Source organism: Gadus macrocephalus, chromosome 5, assembly GCF_031168955.1.
Source record: "Gadus macrocephalus chromosome 5, ASM3116895v1".
Taxonomy (NCBI): Eukaryota; Metazoa; Chordata; class Actinopteri; order Gadiformes; family Gadidae; genus Gadus; species Gadus macrocephalus.
The window spans coordinates 11,227,807-11,244,033 of NC_082386.1; the positions used below are offsets into that span (position 1 = coordinate 11,227,807).

Below are 16,227 nucleotides of genomic sequence, written 5' to 3' on the forward strand. Positions count from 1 at the left end.
ATTTATATCTGTTTGCTCTTCACGTATTCAATAACTATATTTCCCTTGAGCCCTTGAGCCAGCGACCATCACCACCGAGTTCCACAGAAGCTCTGTTTTCCACTGAAAAACTTCACCACCACTAGCCCTCTCCCCAAACCTGCGTGTATCATTTTCGTTTTCTTACAGATGAGGTCAAAGTCTTGTTGTCGTGCTTTACAGACGTCCACATTTTCAACCCACATCCCCATTCATGGGTCTGGGCAGAGCACGCTTGCCTTTGGCCGGTGTCTGGATGACCACGCCCCTGCTGTGTTGAATGTAGCGACGCTCCTGCACTCACCTCACTTTCTGTGCATGCTACCGGCACGGCGGCTGGACACGCAACAGGTAGGCGCTCTTTCTTAACGTTGGGAGTTCGGCGCATAACTTGGTCAAAACTAATTTAGGTGGCAATGTTCAGTGTATTTATGTTGTAGAATCTCATTTAGGCGTGCATTTGTAAGTTATGGATTTAAGTTATTATTTATATTTCTTTCAAAGCTACAATTTTGAAAATGTATTTATAAGTTCTGCTTCTGGCATTTTTTTAAATAAAAAATAATATTTACTGAATCTAAACAAGGCTAAGACTAATCAATTAGACCCTAACGATAAGTAGTTCAAAATATATGCACATACAATTTTTACATGATGTACTAGAAGCTCAACGCCTGATTGTGTTTCCTAGATATTGTTCATGTCAAAAGTGAAGCTTTCATAATAGATTATATTTATTTTAGGTTTTAAAAGGATAGCTAAACATACAAATTATTTCATGTAAGATTCTTTGGAGCATAAAAACAATATTCCATCTGAGAGTGTAAAATACCATTAAATAACAGTAATCATGTGTGCATTATAAAATGCAGGGATAAAATAATAATAATAATAATAATAATAATATAATTGTCATTATTGGTCAATATGTTTTACTCACAATACATACGATGAATTTCTCATTATGGTAATATTCACAAGAAATTACAAGAAACTGATTAGCCATTTAATTCGTTTTGTCTTGAATGTGTAGCTTATGTGTTAATAGTCTTGTCTTTTATTAAGAAAAGTATTTCCGTATTGCAAAGGTTATAATTATTATTTATTATATATTTATGTATTCCAGTTACAAAGTAGAAAGAGACAGATGAGACAAACTTAATGACATTCAACATCTTTAATATGTGCATAACAATATACGATCCTTTACTTTGGTTCAGATGTTCATATATAATCAAATATATATATTTATATTACAATTGTTACCGTTATACTACAGTTCATGCATGGATGGATCGAGAAAGAGAGAGAGAAGCAGAGTACAGCAGGCACATAAGATTCACCCTGTTGGTGAAGTCTAAACAAAACCCTCTTTACCATAGGGTGTATAAACTGGCCTGAGTCTTCAAGGCCAACACCTGCATAAAACGACTAAACATACCGCGCGGTGAACATCTCCTTGGCCTTCGACTCAGTAGATAACCAGCAGTCACTTGTCCTGACCTAAACCTCCATAGTCAACAGACATTATTTTGTTAATTAAGATTATTTATACACAAAACGATTCTTTCAGATTCCATAAATCCATTCCAGATAAAAAACATATGTTAATGCAATTAACAGATTTTAGTCAGGCGTAATACTTACTACTTACTACTTAGGACCACACATGCCGTAGATCTGTAAAAGGAACCATTTGAATCAGTATATCTTTTGTGTTTATTGTCGTGTATTAGGTGATTCCTATTGTGTGCCTAAAGTTATGCTCCTATTTACCTTTTACTTTTCAGATCCTCTCAATTTGCCCACTTTGTATTTTTCCCCGTCTCAAACTCCTACCTTAAATCGTGTCCCCGTTGAGCATGAACCTCAGCCTTCCTGACCAGAACATGCACAACGCACTCCAGGGCTGTCCGGACGACGACAAACCCGAGCTCATGTTACCGTGCTTCCGAAGAAACGCGTACGACGAGCCCCTGGCCTCGTACTCCAACGGCCCCATCATCTCCCAGCTTCTACGGAAGTCTCTCCACAACAAAAGGGCGCTAGATGAAAGCCACTATTACCTCGGTCCCTCGGCTGTGTCCAGCTCCGCCGTGGTCGCCGACTCCAGCCAGGAGGACCGGAGCAGTGTCTCGTCCAAGGACAGCGCGGCTGACGTCGGCTCCCCCGGCTTCCACCCGTCCACGGTGGCCAGCCCGGAGGCGGAGCGCCCCGTGAACGACCACTTACAGGCCAAGAGAGCCCGGGTGGAGAACATCATACGGGTGATGGCCGGCTCGCCTAACAGCCGGCTCCACGGAGAGCCTGAGAAGGGCGAGATGGATGCCAGAGACAGTAGAGAGTGTAGGGAGGCGAGGGAGGTGTACCGAGAGAACAAGAGGAAGCAGAGGTTGCCTCAGCATCAAGACCACAACCCCAGCGACGAGGGCATAGAAAACAGAAGACTCAGCACAGGCGGGGGCAGCGGCAGCAGCCTGGATAACACCAAAGACGAGGAGTGCCACAAGTTGAAAGAGCAGCTGCAGAGCATGCAGAAGCTCCTGCGCCAGCTCCAGGAGAAGTTCCTCCAGGTCTACAACCAAGAGGATTCCCACCGAGGGGAACGTGAGGACAGAGGAGGATGTTTGGAGCATGACAATTTGATACAGAGCAAAGAGCTCAGCTATCTAACCAACGGCAATACCTTTGAGAAGAAGCCAGCCCGGGGGAGCCCAGAGAGCAAGGACAGAACAAAGCCAGCAGAAGGTAATCTGCTCAACCTGAGAGAAACCAAGAACCTCCAAGACACCCTGAAGGGGGAGCTCTCCAGGGTGGTGAACGAGTGTGTGGACAAGGTGTTCAAGAACGTCTCCTCCTCAGGGCTGGACCTCTCCCCGCTGAGGAGCATGTGCCCATCCCCAGACGTACAGATCAGCGGGGGTGCTGCCGAGATAAGGAGCCAGCAGGGAGGCTGTCCCCCCCAGGAGCCGCCGCACCCCGTGGAGCCCCCATCTCATCAGAGATCTCTGGAGGGCCATGGAGACACTGACGCGCAAAGCCCACAGGACCAGACCGAGGCTCTGTCCCTGGTGGTCCGCAAGCCAGCCATGGCTCCTCTCTGCTCAGTCACCCCGACCACAGTGAAGAGACCCTACCCCATGCACCAACCGGCCTTTCAGTTCAACTACAGCTCCCCGCTCCACGACACCCAGATCCTGGAGCACCTGCTCAAGTACGGGCCGCACACCAACTTCTCGGGTCTCTCCTGCCTGCCCCCCTCACTGGAGAGGAGCTCCCCGGACTCAGGGGAGCTGCCCTGGGACACTCTGTCCATGAGGTCCAAGGTAGGCCCCGGCCACCTGGGCCACCACCCCCGGCCCAGCTCCCTGGGCTCGGTGGCGGTGGACAACCTGTGCCTCCCTCACGTCAAGATGGAGTGCGGTGATCTGCAGGGCATGGCCGAGAGGAACCCCTACCTGTCCCTCAACATATCCTTTTGATCTGAAAGAGAGACTTGCTATTTATTCCACGTTTTTTTTTTTATTGTGTTTGGTAGTTATTATTATATTATTATACGTATATATATATATTATAAGTATTATACTATTGTAAGTATAATTGATTTTGGTGGAACATTCAAAACATGATGATGATTTGAAAAGATGATGATATTAGAGAATGCTATTAGCTTATATTGACTATTATATGATATTACCACAACGATATTGTTGCTCTTTCATTTGAACAATAGCTTGCTGAGATCCAGCCAGAGCCGTAACAAACTTCAAGGAGAATTTTTTCTTTGATCTCACTAACTCCAAAGAAAATTACAGCATCTTCTTTAATCCGAGCAGCGTAATGACTTTAAGTCCAGAAAAAGACAAATAAAAAGGAATACAACGCTTTGATAAGAATTGCCAGGAACAAAAGCAGATTTTTCAAAGGCAGAGAGCGCATCAGTATCCGTTCCAGGAAGTGGTGTTTTTTTCGGACTTGAAAAGGTGCAGGATCCATCTCTCCAGCCGTGGAGTGATAGGGGTACATCTAAAAGGTCACTTCTGAGTGCAGTGGGGGGGGGGGGAGCAAAATCCACGAGTGGTTCCAAAGCACAACACTTGAGCTCTTGTCTTGAGCATTTGCTTGTCGGACACTTCTGTCAAAAAGAAGATCAGAGAAATACATCTATAAAGTATCGCAATATATAAACCAGCGGCCACCGAATCCAAAGCAACCCACTCAAAGGCCATGTTGTTGTTCAGGATAATATTCCTCACTGCAAGTGGGGATTTTAAATAAGATGCGCCTGAAGTACTCAAACCCGTAAGCAACATACACACAGAAAAATCACAGAAAGGACGGTTCTTGTTGATTTTCTTTGACGTTTCGGACGTAATTCTTCTGAGAAGAATGCAATCTCAGAGGATGCACTTTATCTTTATCGTGCAAAGAGCTGGGCTTCTCTTTGAACAGTGCGACATAAATCTTTAATTTCAACTTCCTTCTTTCAAAGGTAGCCTGCCTAATAAATGTATGGTGTGGTGTAACCTGATAAGGAAATATTATGACCTAAGGCAGGGTTGTGGACTACAGAGAAAAAAGAACTAGAGAGCATCTTCACTGCCACAGGGCATAAACTTGAGACGGAATTCAATCTATTGATATTTCCAATAAGGAAAATGGCATTGAGGTATAGATTTGACCATACAACCATACAAATAATTTCACAATGAAATAATATGCATTGACTACTCTGTATTGAAAACTCATGATTTTTTTTTATGTTTAAGGGGGGGGTGAGGGGGGGAGAACCCAACATATGTCGACCTAAACACAACTTAATTATATCTGTAAATCAACTCCCTCCTTTCAAAACATTTCAAAACAAACCTGCTTTCACTGCCAGGCATGAAGTGCTTGGCTCTCTAATTAAAAATCCCTAATCTAATTTGTAATGCTGTTTTGCCAATAAGCACATGTTAGGGTCATTATTGACTCCCCAGTTAATGCCGAGCTGTTCTTTAGCGAAATTCAATTTGGCTGAAGATTGAGGCAACACAATACTCCTGTCTCCTATCAATTTGCACGCCACTGTATGCACACCGCGCTCCAGACCCACCGTATCTGTCGCCTTAACGCACATTCTGCACATCCAGGAGGGTCTGAATCCCAACCATCTGAAGAAGGCCAAGCTGATGTTCTTTTACACCCGCTATCCCAGCTCCAACGTGCTGAAAACCTACTTCCCCGATGTCAAGGTGAGTCACCAGAGTCAAACGGGGTTGCATCTAAATATATATTTGGTAATTATTAATAATAATAATGTGTTAGGGTTAGAAAAAACAATTGGAAAAAAATGCACAAAAAAAACTCCAGCCTGGTGTTTGTCTCTTCGGGGGCCGACTTGTTGACGCGCGGCGGGTACAGAATCAGCCGTGCGTCGGAGGAGAGAGACAAAGAAGCCGAGAGTTCAAGCTAACAAAGGCACTAAGCTGCTAGTATGTCCTGGGGGCAGAGGATGATAGAGGGGCATTCTCTCTTTAAAAAAAGCCACTCCAGTCAGCAAATGGAGTGACAAAGGGCTCTGTAGGCAAGGCATTGCTATTGAGTGTCAACATTGAGTTGGTATTAGACTTGTGCTGCACCAGCCTGTGAGCTGTAAGCTCTGGCCCTGAACCACAACATCCTGTGTTTTCTTTGCATTTTTTTGTCCACTGTCTCTGGTCTCTTCTTTTTTCCTCTGCCCCACTTCCTCTGTCAGCCTCACCTTCTGTGGTCAGTGCTAGCAAGGCGTCTTTTTTTTTCTTACAGTTTCTTTTCAAACCACCTTCAATGTGACTCTACCTTCATGTACTCTTCTTTCTCCTTCTTCTTCTCTTCTCTTCTCATTTAACGTTTCTCACCTCTCCTCTCCCTTCCTCTCTTCTCCTCTCCTTTCTTCTCCTTTTCACTCCCTTCCCCTCCTCACTATTCCTCTCCTCTCCTTTTCTCTCCTCACCCTTCCTCTCCTCTCTCTGCCTTAATTTCCTCTCCTCTCCCTTCATCTCCTCTCTCCTCCTCTTCCTTCCTCTACTCTCCCTTCATCTCCTCTCCTCTCCTCTCTTATCCCTTCCTCTCTTATCCCTTCCTCTCCTCTCCCTTCATCTCCTCCTCTCCCTTCCTCTCCTCTCCCTTCATCTCCTCTCCTCTCCCTTTATCTCCTCTCCTCTCCCTTGATCTCCTCTCTCCTCCTCTCCCTTCATCTCCTCCTCTTCCTTCCTCTACTCTCCCTTCATCTCCTCTCCTCTCCCTTTCTCTCCTCTCTTATCCCTTCCTCTCCTCTCCCTTCATCTCCTCCTCTCCTCTCCCTTCATCTCCTCTCCTCTCCTCTCTCCTCCTCTCCCTTCATCTCCTCTCTCCTCTCCCTTCATCTCCTCTCCTCTCTTCTCCTTTCCTCTCCTCCCCCTTCCTCTCCTCCCCCTTCCTCTCCTCTCCCATCCATTCTTTCCACGTCAGCCAACCTGGGGCCGACACACAGGGCCCCTACACCTCTATCTACCCTGACCCCTGGTCTTTGGGGTCGCGGTGGGGTCGCAGTGGGTGGGGGGGGGGGGGGGGGTGGACAGGGGTGTGGTTGGGGTGGGGGTGGGTGGGAAGGGAGGTGTCGGGTCGGCGTTGGTTGGTGTTGCAGGGCGCGCCATGCAAACGTCTCCTCCTTGCCTGCGACCCTGTGGTGGTGGGAAGTGGCGGTGGACAAAAGGAGAGGCTAATCCCGGTGTCTGATTCCATCCTATCAGCCGGGGTCAGTGGGAGCTTCCTTCTGTCCTCTTACTGCCGCCGCGCTCGCACCCAGAGACACCAGAGACAAGAACACGTCTTTGATGCCTGCCCAGCCCTTAGGCACTTTTCTCTCCCCCATCCCCCCCCCACCCCACCCCCTGTCCTTCTGGATGAGAAGATAGAATAACAAGGCTAATGTCAAGACTGAGTTTGGAAACACACAGCCGCGACAGATGTTTTTTTCACCCTGGACATTGGTGGGAAAAGATCAGGGAAACGAACGCTGCGCGGATTGACATGCATCAGGGTGACACACATGTGTGCGAGCACAGACACGCGCACAGATACACACACACACACACACACACACACACACACACACACACACACACACACACACACCAGACTACCACTACCGTCTCCATCCGCCTCATCCCCCTGAATGGGTACTGAATGTAGGTTTCAATGACTTGTAAAGTGAAAGGTCAGGAAAAAACAAAGAAAAAAAATCAGTTTAGTATTATAATTACATTTTGGGGGGTTTAGAGATTTAATGTCCTAATGACCATTTTCAAAGTGTTTGATAGAGATAGAGACAATTTATTGAAGTTCTGAATGAACAATCTATATTTCTTCCTTTATTTTAATAATAGTGGTGGTCTCTCTCTCTCTCTCTCTCTCTCTCTCTCTCTCTCTCTCTCTCTCTCTTTCTCTGCAGTTTAACCGCTGCATCACCTCCCAGCTCATCAAGTGGTTCAGTAACTTCCGGGAGTTCTACTACATCCAGATGGAGAAGTTTGCCAGGCAGGCCATCGTGGACGGCGTCAACAATGTGGACAACCTCTCCGTGAGCCGGGACTCTGAGCTGTTCCGGGCCCTCAACATGCACTACAACAAGGCCAATGACTTCCAGGTAAGGACTCTGACTGTTCCGGGCCTCAACATGTACTTCATCAAGGCCAATGACTTCCAAGTGAGGAGGCGTTCCTGAACAATGTTTGAAGTGTCAGATCTGCAATAAGGGAGTCTTTTCCTTACTTAGACCTCCATGTTTACTCCATTTTTGCCGTCACTAGGCCTGTATATATACACAATGGCCATCTCTTACTGTATCTGTTTAAGATTGTATGTGTTTAAGCTTAAATCATCACAGACAACACACACAGGGAGGAAACGCGGTGGCACCATCACCACAATAAAAAGCTACACCTGCATCCAGGCCTCCCTCCGTCTTACGTCCGTGCTACGTCCCCGCCCTGACCCTCTGTGTGTCTCCACACACCTGCATCTGGGGCCAGCCCTTATCCAAACTCCAGAGTGATGCTTTATCAAGCTGTGGGAAGAGGAAGCCCGCTGAAACAACTCAGGATTAGAGGGCACCGGCACGCCTCAGCGCCGCTCGGATTGCTACTGATGCGGAATGCTGAGAAGGACGCGCCGGACTCGGGAGAGGGAGAAGGGCCGGGTGGGAACGAGACGGGAGCGTTGTCTTTACCTTGCTGCCACCAAGACATTCTTTCCCAGGGGGGCTTGTATGGGGGGAGCCGAGGGGAAAGAAAAATAACTTATGCCAACATGTTGTGTTGGGACGGCTGGGAAACACAAGGGGGCCAGCGGCATCCCAGCATGCCTTGCTGCGGGGCTGGAGTCTGCGGGGGGATCGGGGATCAGATAGAAATCTCAGCAATGGAGTTTGGGGGTGGGGGGGGGGGGGGGTCTCTTGTTTGGCCAGTAATTGACCTGGTACAGAGAAAGAGGGGATTAAGGTTGAGCCACCGAGGACTTTTGTTGCGTGTTTTGCGAGAGTCTCCGATTTGTTTTGTCGTTGTTTATCGCTTGCGCAAAGAGAGCAAATTGTTTTTCGTCGAATGGTCATTACACCGCTGCTATACGTTCACTACTTTACACTCAAAGTAAAGTCATGAAGGTATCAATGGTCATACTGAAAATTGTCTTGATCGATATTCAAATCGATGGTTCATCCAAGTGATCTCTGTGTTTGCCCCGTAGGTCCCGGACAGATTCCTGGAAGTGGCGGAGATTACCTTACACGAATTCTACAACGCTATTTCCACCGCCAAAGACTCCGACCCCTCCTGGAAAAAGGCCATCTACAAGGTGATCTGTAAGCTGGATAGTGATCTTCCAGAGGAGTTCAAGACCTCCTCGTGTCTATAAATTAGCCTTCAAAGAGCAGAAACGAAGTGGTTTTGCGATATTGGGGAGTTAAATGCCCATTTTCTGTATTTTGTGCTTTTTGAGTTTAGTGGATATCGTTTTGTAAATCTGTACATAATGCTTATGCTCGTTAAGGTTAATTAGCAAGGGAATGGTAGACTGGTGGTTGTGTATTCTGTGAGTATCCTTCAGTTTGGGATTTTTTTTTTCTTATCTGCAACACAATTAAAATAAATACCATTTGTAAATTTGGGAGTTGGGGAAAAAATGTTAAAGACAGTTTAATAATGCGTTATATTAGTAGGCTTAGAGTATCTCATTTTTGGATTTTGTGGAACATGGAGAGAAAGTTGTGGCGTACTTGTCAGTATTAGTTTTTGTATTATTTTCACATGCAACTGTAAATATGCTGCTCATGATTGTTGTATATTTTTTTCATGTACGCTGATTATGACGTGGTAGATATTATCCGAGTATCTTTATGTAAAACAAAAACTGCAGGTGACCCTCAAAGTTTAATTAAGAAACACTAGATAAATCATTTTCATGATTATACTGACGTTGCCATGAAGTGATTAAAAAAAAAAATTGAGAAAGAAAAGTGTTAAAGAAGTTTCCTTTTGGAGTCCGAATCAAACCCGTTGATAGCCTACTTCTAAAGAAACATGTCCGCTACTGCCCCTGGCCTGAATCCATTTTAAAACAGCCGTCCAAACCGGGCTGCTCGCATTGTTCCGTGTAGCCGAGTCAAGTTGACTTTCTAAGGCCTGCATTCATTGTGTGACCGGTGCGGATGTCCACATGTCCACAGTGGCCATGTCTTAAAAACAGCTACAATGCATTCTCTCCCAGTGAGTAATGCCCGATGTGACCTCATATCGGCGTTGTGCCACCGAAGCAAAATTCCACAAACACGTTGACTCTTTCTTCCAGGCAGCCGTTCCGAGCGTGCTGATCGTTTAAAAAAACACGCACACAAACAGAAGCACACCGCACGGACATACACACGCACGTCACACACACACGCTCGGACACACAGACGCATAGGTCGACGTGCGCGCACACAAAGCAGGATGACAACAATCACACAGATATTCAGCCTCTTCTACCGCTCGGAAATCGTTGTCACTTAGCAATTATTGTGTGAATCCAGTGAAATTAAATAATCAGTGAGTTATTCATAATGAGAAAACCATATGAATTATCAAGCGTAGAAGATAACGCGTACATAAGCTAAATCAAAAGGGCAAAACAATAGAAAAGGTATTGCTGGGAGTTTGTCGAGTCGACCGTGCCATTGAAATAAAGATCGTATGTGAGAGAAGGATGATGAACAGAAGCCTTGTTGTAACAGAAGCACATAATCAAAGCACAACATTTCCTGTTAATGTTCTGGATTAGGTGTCTGTGCCCCAAACCATAGTTTAATTGAAAAACCTGTTGGACACCCAAGCACCAATTACACGGGAAATGATAACATTAAGAAAATAAAAACATTAGTTGAATTGGTTTGTGAGGAGGAGTGGAGAAAATAAACCTCTGTAATCTTTTAATAGCGATTTCTTTTAAATTAGATAAGTCTTCTTCAGTAAATTGAATTATATTCTCCACTCAATTAAAATGCCTCTGGTTGAACCAAATTAATTTGTTGTTTGACATTTACAGAACAAGACGCAGTAGGGCTAATCTCTGATATAATGAAAGAACACAAGAATACAAAAATTGCCATATAGCTGCCAGAGGCTGGCTAGGCTTCACCTTAGACAGTACACGACATACCGTAATTTTCCTTATCAACTATTCCTAGCAGGATGAAATGAGGAAGAGGAACGCGACATATAGTGACAGATATGATGTCTTTGTTGTAAAATATCATTTATTTTTATCAAAGTTTATTATAGTTTGTTAAAAGAAGCTCCTCATTTGTTTATCAGCTTTGAATTCAATTTCATGAATTCTAATTAATGGCTACGAAATGCAGCAGGCATTGAAAAGAAAAAACGGATAATACAAAAGAGAAACAGTGCCATCTAGTGAACCGCTGATATACTGCATCTGGTTCAGTTTGCCTTCAGCCAAGTAATTCATCACTTGTAAGAGTCTCTCGCAATTATGTTTCAACCTTTACCATTTCACTTGAAAGTATTTTTTTATCGATGAATTACATTTTTTCCAAAGTTAATCAAATCAAGACAATATGTCTTGTGTTATAACATGATCTTCAAAGCCTTATTCTTTTTAAAGTAGCCTATTTAAAATATATTTAAATATTTGAGGCTCAGTAGGGCAAAATAAGAGAAAGAAAGAGAGCACCTTAATAGAAATATGCATATTTTACATGTTACACAATATGAAGACATAGGCCAGCCCTCCTAAATCACATTTAGTAAAAACACTACCACGTGCTCAACCCCAACAGATTGTGTAATAATTATAATTATATAAAAACACCAAACCACGCGAGACCCAGCCGGGTTCTAGAGAGACGACGGCGGGATCAAACCCCCTCGAGCTCGAAACAAAAGGAGGCTGAGCGGGTGGCACCGGGGCAGTCCCCTCGTGCTTAATCTTCCGTCGCGTGCGCACACATGCTCGCGGCATGCTCGCTCTGGGAAGGCGCTCTGACGGCGCTGGGAGGGCACTGGGAGGGCGCTCTGACGGCACTGGGAGGGCGCGCGGAGCCACAGGGAGTGGAACTTGAGAGCGGCGGAGGCTGACTTTAGGCTGCCCTTCAGACAAACCACTCCTTGGTATAGTTCGGCGTGATCACCGGTAAATCTTTATTAATTTTAATTGGAGCCCCCATTTAAAAGAGCAATTAAAGCGGATTAATCGAGCCCATCCCGTATAATGTCTTCTGTTAATTAGTTTGTCAGCACTGTTTTAATATCGCTTAATGACTTCATATTTCAGGGATGACATTAAAGGGATGCTGTAGGAGAAGAAATGGCCTTATCACAATGCAGCGCTTTATAGAGCCGTCCCCGCCGCCGGGCAAGGTCAGGCCTGGGGCCGCTGGGGGGAGGAGTCAGTTTCAGGGTGCCACCCGCAACCACCTCCAGGGACAGACTCCCCCCACACACAGGCACACTGTCTCACAGGCACGCACACACACACACACACACACACACACACACACACACACACACACACACACACACACACACACACACACACAAAGATGGACTGAAACACGCATTATCACCCAAACACACGCACACGCACAAACACACACACAAACACACACACACACACACACACACACACTAAAACAGACTTTCTCACTCACTCGAGCTGTCTCTCCTCTCTCTCCCTCCCTCCCTCCCTCCCTCCCTCACAACCCCAAACACACAGACGCACACACATGCACATAGTACACACACACACTCTCTCTAATTCCCTCCCTCTTTGTATTTCATCACAAACTCCCACATCCACGCAGTGTTTATGTGTGTAAGGCGCTGAGTAAAGTGCATAAATCAAGCAGAGGTCGTTGGCGGATTGCGTTCTACATCCAGGCCTTGTGTTTGGGGGTAGAGTGACACACAGACTAGGCTGCAGATTAACTGTAAATTGCATCAAGGTTTTCAGACATGAGACCATTTCAGAGCTGCTGTTGAAACACACACACACACACACACACACACACACACACACACACACACACACACACACACACACACACACACACACACACACACACACACACACACACACACACACACAAACACACACACACACTTACCCTAAAACACGGACCCCAATGTGTTTAACCTACAGGGCTGTTCCACAACAGACTGGGATTAAAATAAATCATAACCTCATCGGCACCGCCATCACCCTGTCCTTGTTACGCACACCGGCGTTCCAGACGCATCCACTCCCAGTCCTCCCAGTATGATCCGAGCGTGAGAATCTGCAGTCTGTCGAGGAGGCGATCAAAACCAACAGCACACGACCACGAGCGCGTGCCCCCCACCATATTGCATCATCATACCCCTGGCTGGTATGGCTCCCTGCTAATTTGAGTGTGCCCTCGCACCTATACGCGCTCCCCGGCACATTCATAAATCTCCTTCCCATTATCCCCCTAATTAGCCGGGATTACAGGAGCATGTAATGCCCCCCGCTTCCCGATAGATTGATTGGGGGACGGTCTCTTTGTTTTGAAATCACTTCCTGATTGATGCACAGAGTCCTAGTTTGCAATTGTAATGGCCCAGATGTTAACAATCAAATGCCTTTCCGCTCGGCGAAGTAACAGTCTGTCATGGAAGAGAGGGCCCAGCCGAGCGTGTAACGACACATCACGGGAGGGAGAGGGGAGGGGGGTAGGGGGGGGTGGAGGGGAGAGAAACGGCGGGTGAGGAGAAGGGGTGAGGGGCGGGCAGGGGGGTCTAGGTAGCCTACTGGAACCTTGGCTCGCCTGGCATATGTCTGCAGATGCCTGTACACTGAAACCTCTCCACTTGTGTTGTTGCCTGAGATCACATTGATTCAGTCTTTTGACGGAAAAGAGATGGACATGGATATGTGAACCATTGAGGCGATGCATCATGATTTTTTTTTTATTCAAATTATGATTCAAGGGAACAGATAAATATGGCATGAGTATAATAGACCATCCCGAGCAAGTCCATATGAAAAAACAATTTCAACTCGAGCAGTAACTGTTGCCTTCCTGAAAACCTCCCCTCACCAATAGAGGGCACTATTGTCTAACCGAACGCACGTCTACCTCCGTTCCTCTCCGGTCCTTTTTTTTTTTTCTCCACGCCCTTTACCGATAAATCACTATCCGGGATAGTTAATGGATATAGAAGCAGATCATGAGTGAGCTATCTGTGGGGCGATAATTTAAGTGAAGATCCCCACACTGATTGCAGTGAAAGGTTATTTATTTCAACAATAATGCAGGACACAAAAGAGGAATCTGGCTAAGATGACTGTCTGGGGTACGCCAGAGTGCTCATCTCCAATGGAGCAGCGTGTAAATGGGGTTCGCTTTCCCCCAATGAAAATATGGACCGCAGTTTATTTCGACTTTATGCACATGAAGGCTGCGCTCCCCTCTCAAGGGTGGACGGGGAGTAAGGCTGTGTGTGTGTGTGTGTGTGTGTGTGTGTGTGTGTGTGTGTGTGTGTGTGTGTGTGTGTGTGTGTGTGTGTGTGTGTGTGTGTGTGTGTGTGTGTGTGTGTGTGTGTGTGTGTGTGTGTGTGTGTGTGTGTGTGTGTGTGTAGGGAGGGGGTTAAGGACCTTGAGAAATGCCCCTTTTGTCCCTGTGTCTCTGGAAGGCTATTGAGAAATATCCCCCCCCCCCATTCACCAGTGCCCACTCACCCCTAATTAAAAGACATAAGGAAATCGGTTAAATGTTTTTTTCTCTCCTTTGAATAATGGACATAATAAGCCCTGCAATGAAAACTGAAGTGAACTGCGTGACAGTCCTATATGTCCTTGGTCTTCTCTGGATGGCCTGGACAAGTGTGCACGTGTGTGTGTGTGTGTGTGTGTGTGTGTGTGTGTGTGTGTGTGTGTGTGTGTGTGTGTGTGTGTGTGTGTGTGTGTGTGTGTGTGTGTGTATATGTGTGTGTGCGTCTATGAATATGTGTGGGGGTGTGTGTATATGTGTATATATCTTTGTGTATATATGTGTGTGTGTCTGTGATTGTGTGTGTGTGTATATTTGTGTTTACGTGTGTGTGTGTATGTGTATATATATGTGTGTGTATAGGTGTATGTGTGTTTATATGTGTATATGTGTGTGTGTGTGTGTGTGTGTGTGTGTGTGTGTGTGTGTGTGTGTGTGTGTGTGTGTGTGTGTGTGTGTGTGTGTGTGTGTGTGAGTCTGTGTGTGTGTGTTGTACACACAGTGGCGCTAGGCACTATTGATTCGGTGTGTTTTTGTCGGGAGAAACCCTGGGGCACACAAAGCAGCTTGGCACGTATATACTCCAGTTCTCCCGTCATGCAGAAAAATGCATGGTTAGGGCCTGACTGACATGTCTGGCAAGTAGAGAGAGAGATAGAGAAAGAGAGAGAGAGAGAGAGAGAGAGAGAGAGAGAGAGAGAGAGAGAGAGAGAGAGAGAGAGAGAGAGAGAGAGAGAGAGGATGAAAGAGAGGGCGAGGGAGAGAGGGCGAGAGAGATAGATAGAGAGGGCGAGAGAAAGAGAGAGAGAGGGTCAGAGAGAGAGTCTGAGAGGATGAGAGTGATAGAGAGAGGGCGAGAGAGAATGGGCGAGAGAGAGAGAGAGAGAGAGAGAGAGAGAGAGAGAGAGAGAGAGAGAGAGAGTGAGCGAGAGAGAGAGAAAGGAGAGACAGAGAAATCAGCTATTAACTCCGTACACCGTCCCATCTTGTCTCAGAGAGTCCTAAAGTCTGAACTGCGGCCGTCATGTGACCGGTTGTGCGTCATCGACAAAGTACAATAGCTGTCAGCCTCCTCCAAAAACATCAAACGGCAAACCACACGTCAAAACTGAACAAAGGTACTTAAAAGCCGCGAGGCCCGTATCTCTTTCTGCTCGTGTGCATCGGGACGTATACTTTCAAATGTCTCTCAGCCTCTCCGGGCATCCAGCCCCCGCCATCAGCCGAGATACGCATCGGACATGGATCCAGTGCAGAGGCAGGGAGATATATATATATCCATTGGGTAAGGAATGAGGGGGCCCAGAGCCGCATGATAAGCAGGCTGACAGACGTAACATATGTATCTCTCCTCAAGGACTCACACCCTCCTCACACCCCGAGCGGAGTGAAGTCACCTCCGTGGGGGGGGGGGGGGGGGTGCACGCTGTGCCACTGGGGGATCAAACCACTGAGGGGACGGAGGGCCCCGAAAAGGGGGTCCAGGTGGGTACTCTAGGGGCTCTCCACGGCGTGGGGCCCCCTGTACGATTGGTCTTGGGTCGCCTGGGGTGGGGTGGGGGGGGGGAGGGGGACTCTATTTGTAGATCCCCCCCCCCCCAGTATCCCTGTAGGCATGGCGACGGAGTCCCTCTGCGTTGGACCGTCTCAACGCAGTGTGTCCCCCCCAGATGGAGGGGCAGACAGGACGGGTCACCCTAGACGACCGTCTGGGGACATCCTGGTGGCCTGGGTCCCCGGGGACCCAAACCGGGACTGGGGATGAGCTGGGGGAGCTGGGGGTGGATGGTGGCGTCTGAGACGGGCAGCTGTAGTAGCACCCCCCCCCCCCCCCCCCCCCCCCCCCGAGACCCCGGGCCGTACCTGCTGCTCGGCTTGTGCCCTATCGTGGCATGTGACAAATGGTGACATGCCTCCACTAC

The 16,227-nt window shown here is 46.9% G+C and overlaps 1 protein-coding gene across 1 annotated transcript; it reads left to right on the top strand.

Annotated features, from left to right (window-relative positions):
- The first annotated feature begins 259 nt into the window (after positions 1-259).
- On the top strand, positions 260-9,573 carry prox2 (prospero homeobox 2). The gene is made up of 5 exons (XM_060052252.1): positions 260-369; positions 1,809-3,488; positions 5,148-5,255; positions 7,475-7,669; positions 8,767-9,573. The coding sequence occupies exons 2-5, from the start codon at positions 1,881-1,883 to the stop codon at positions 8,932-8,934; spliced, it is 2,079 nt and encodes a 692-aa protein (XP_059908235.1). The 5' UTR covers positions 260-369; positions 1,809-1,880; the 3' UTR covers positions 8,935-9,573.
- Positions 9,574-16,227: the final 6,654 nt, after the last annotated feature.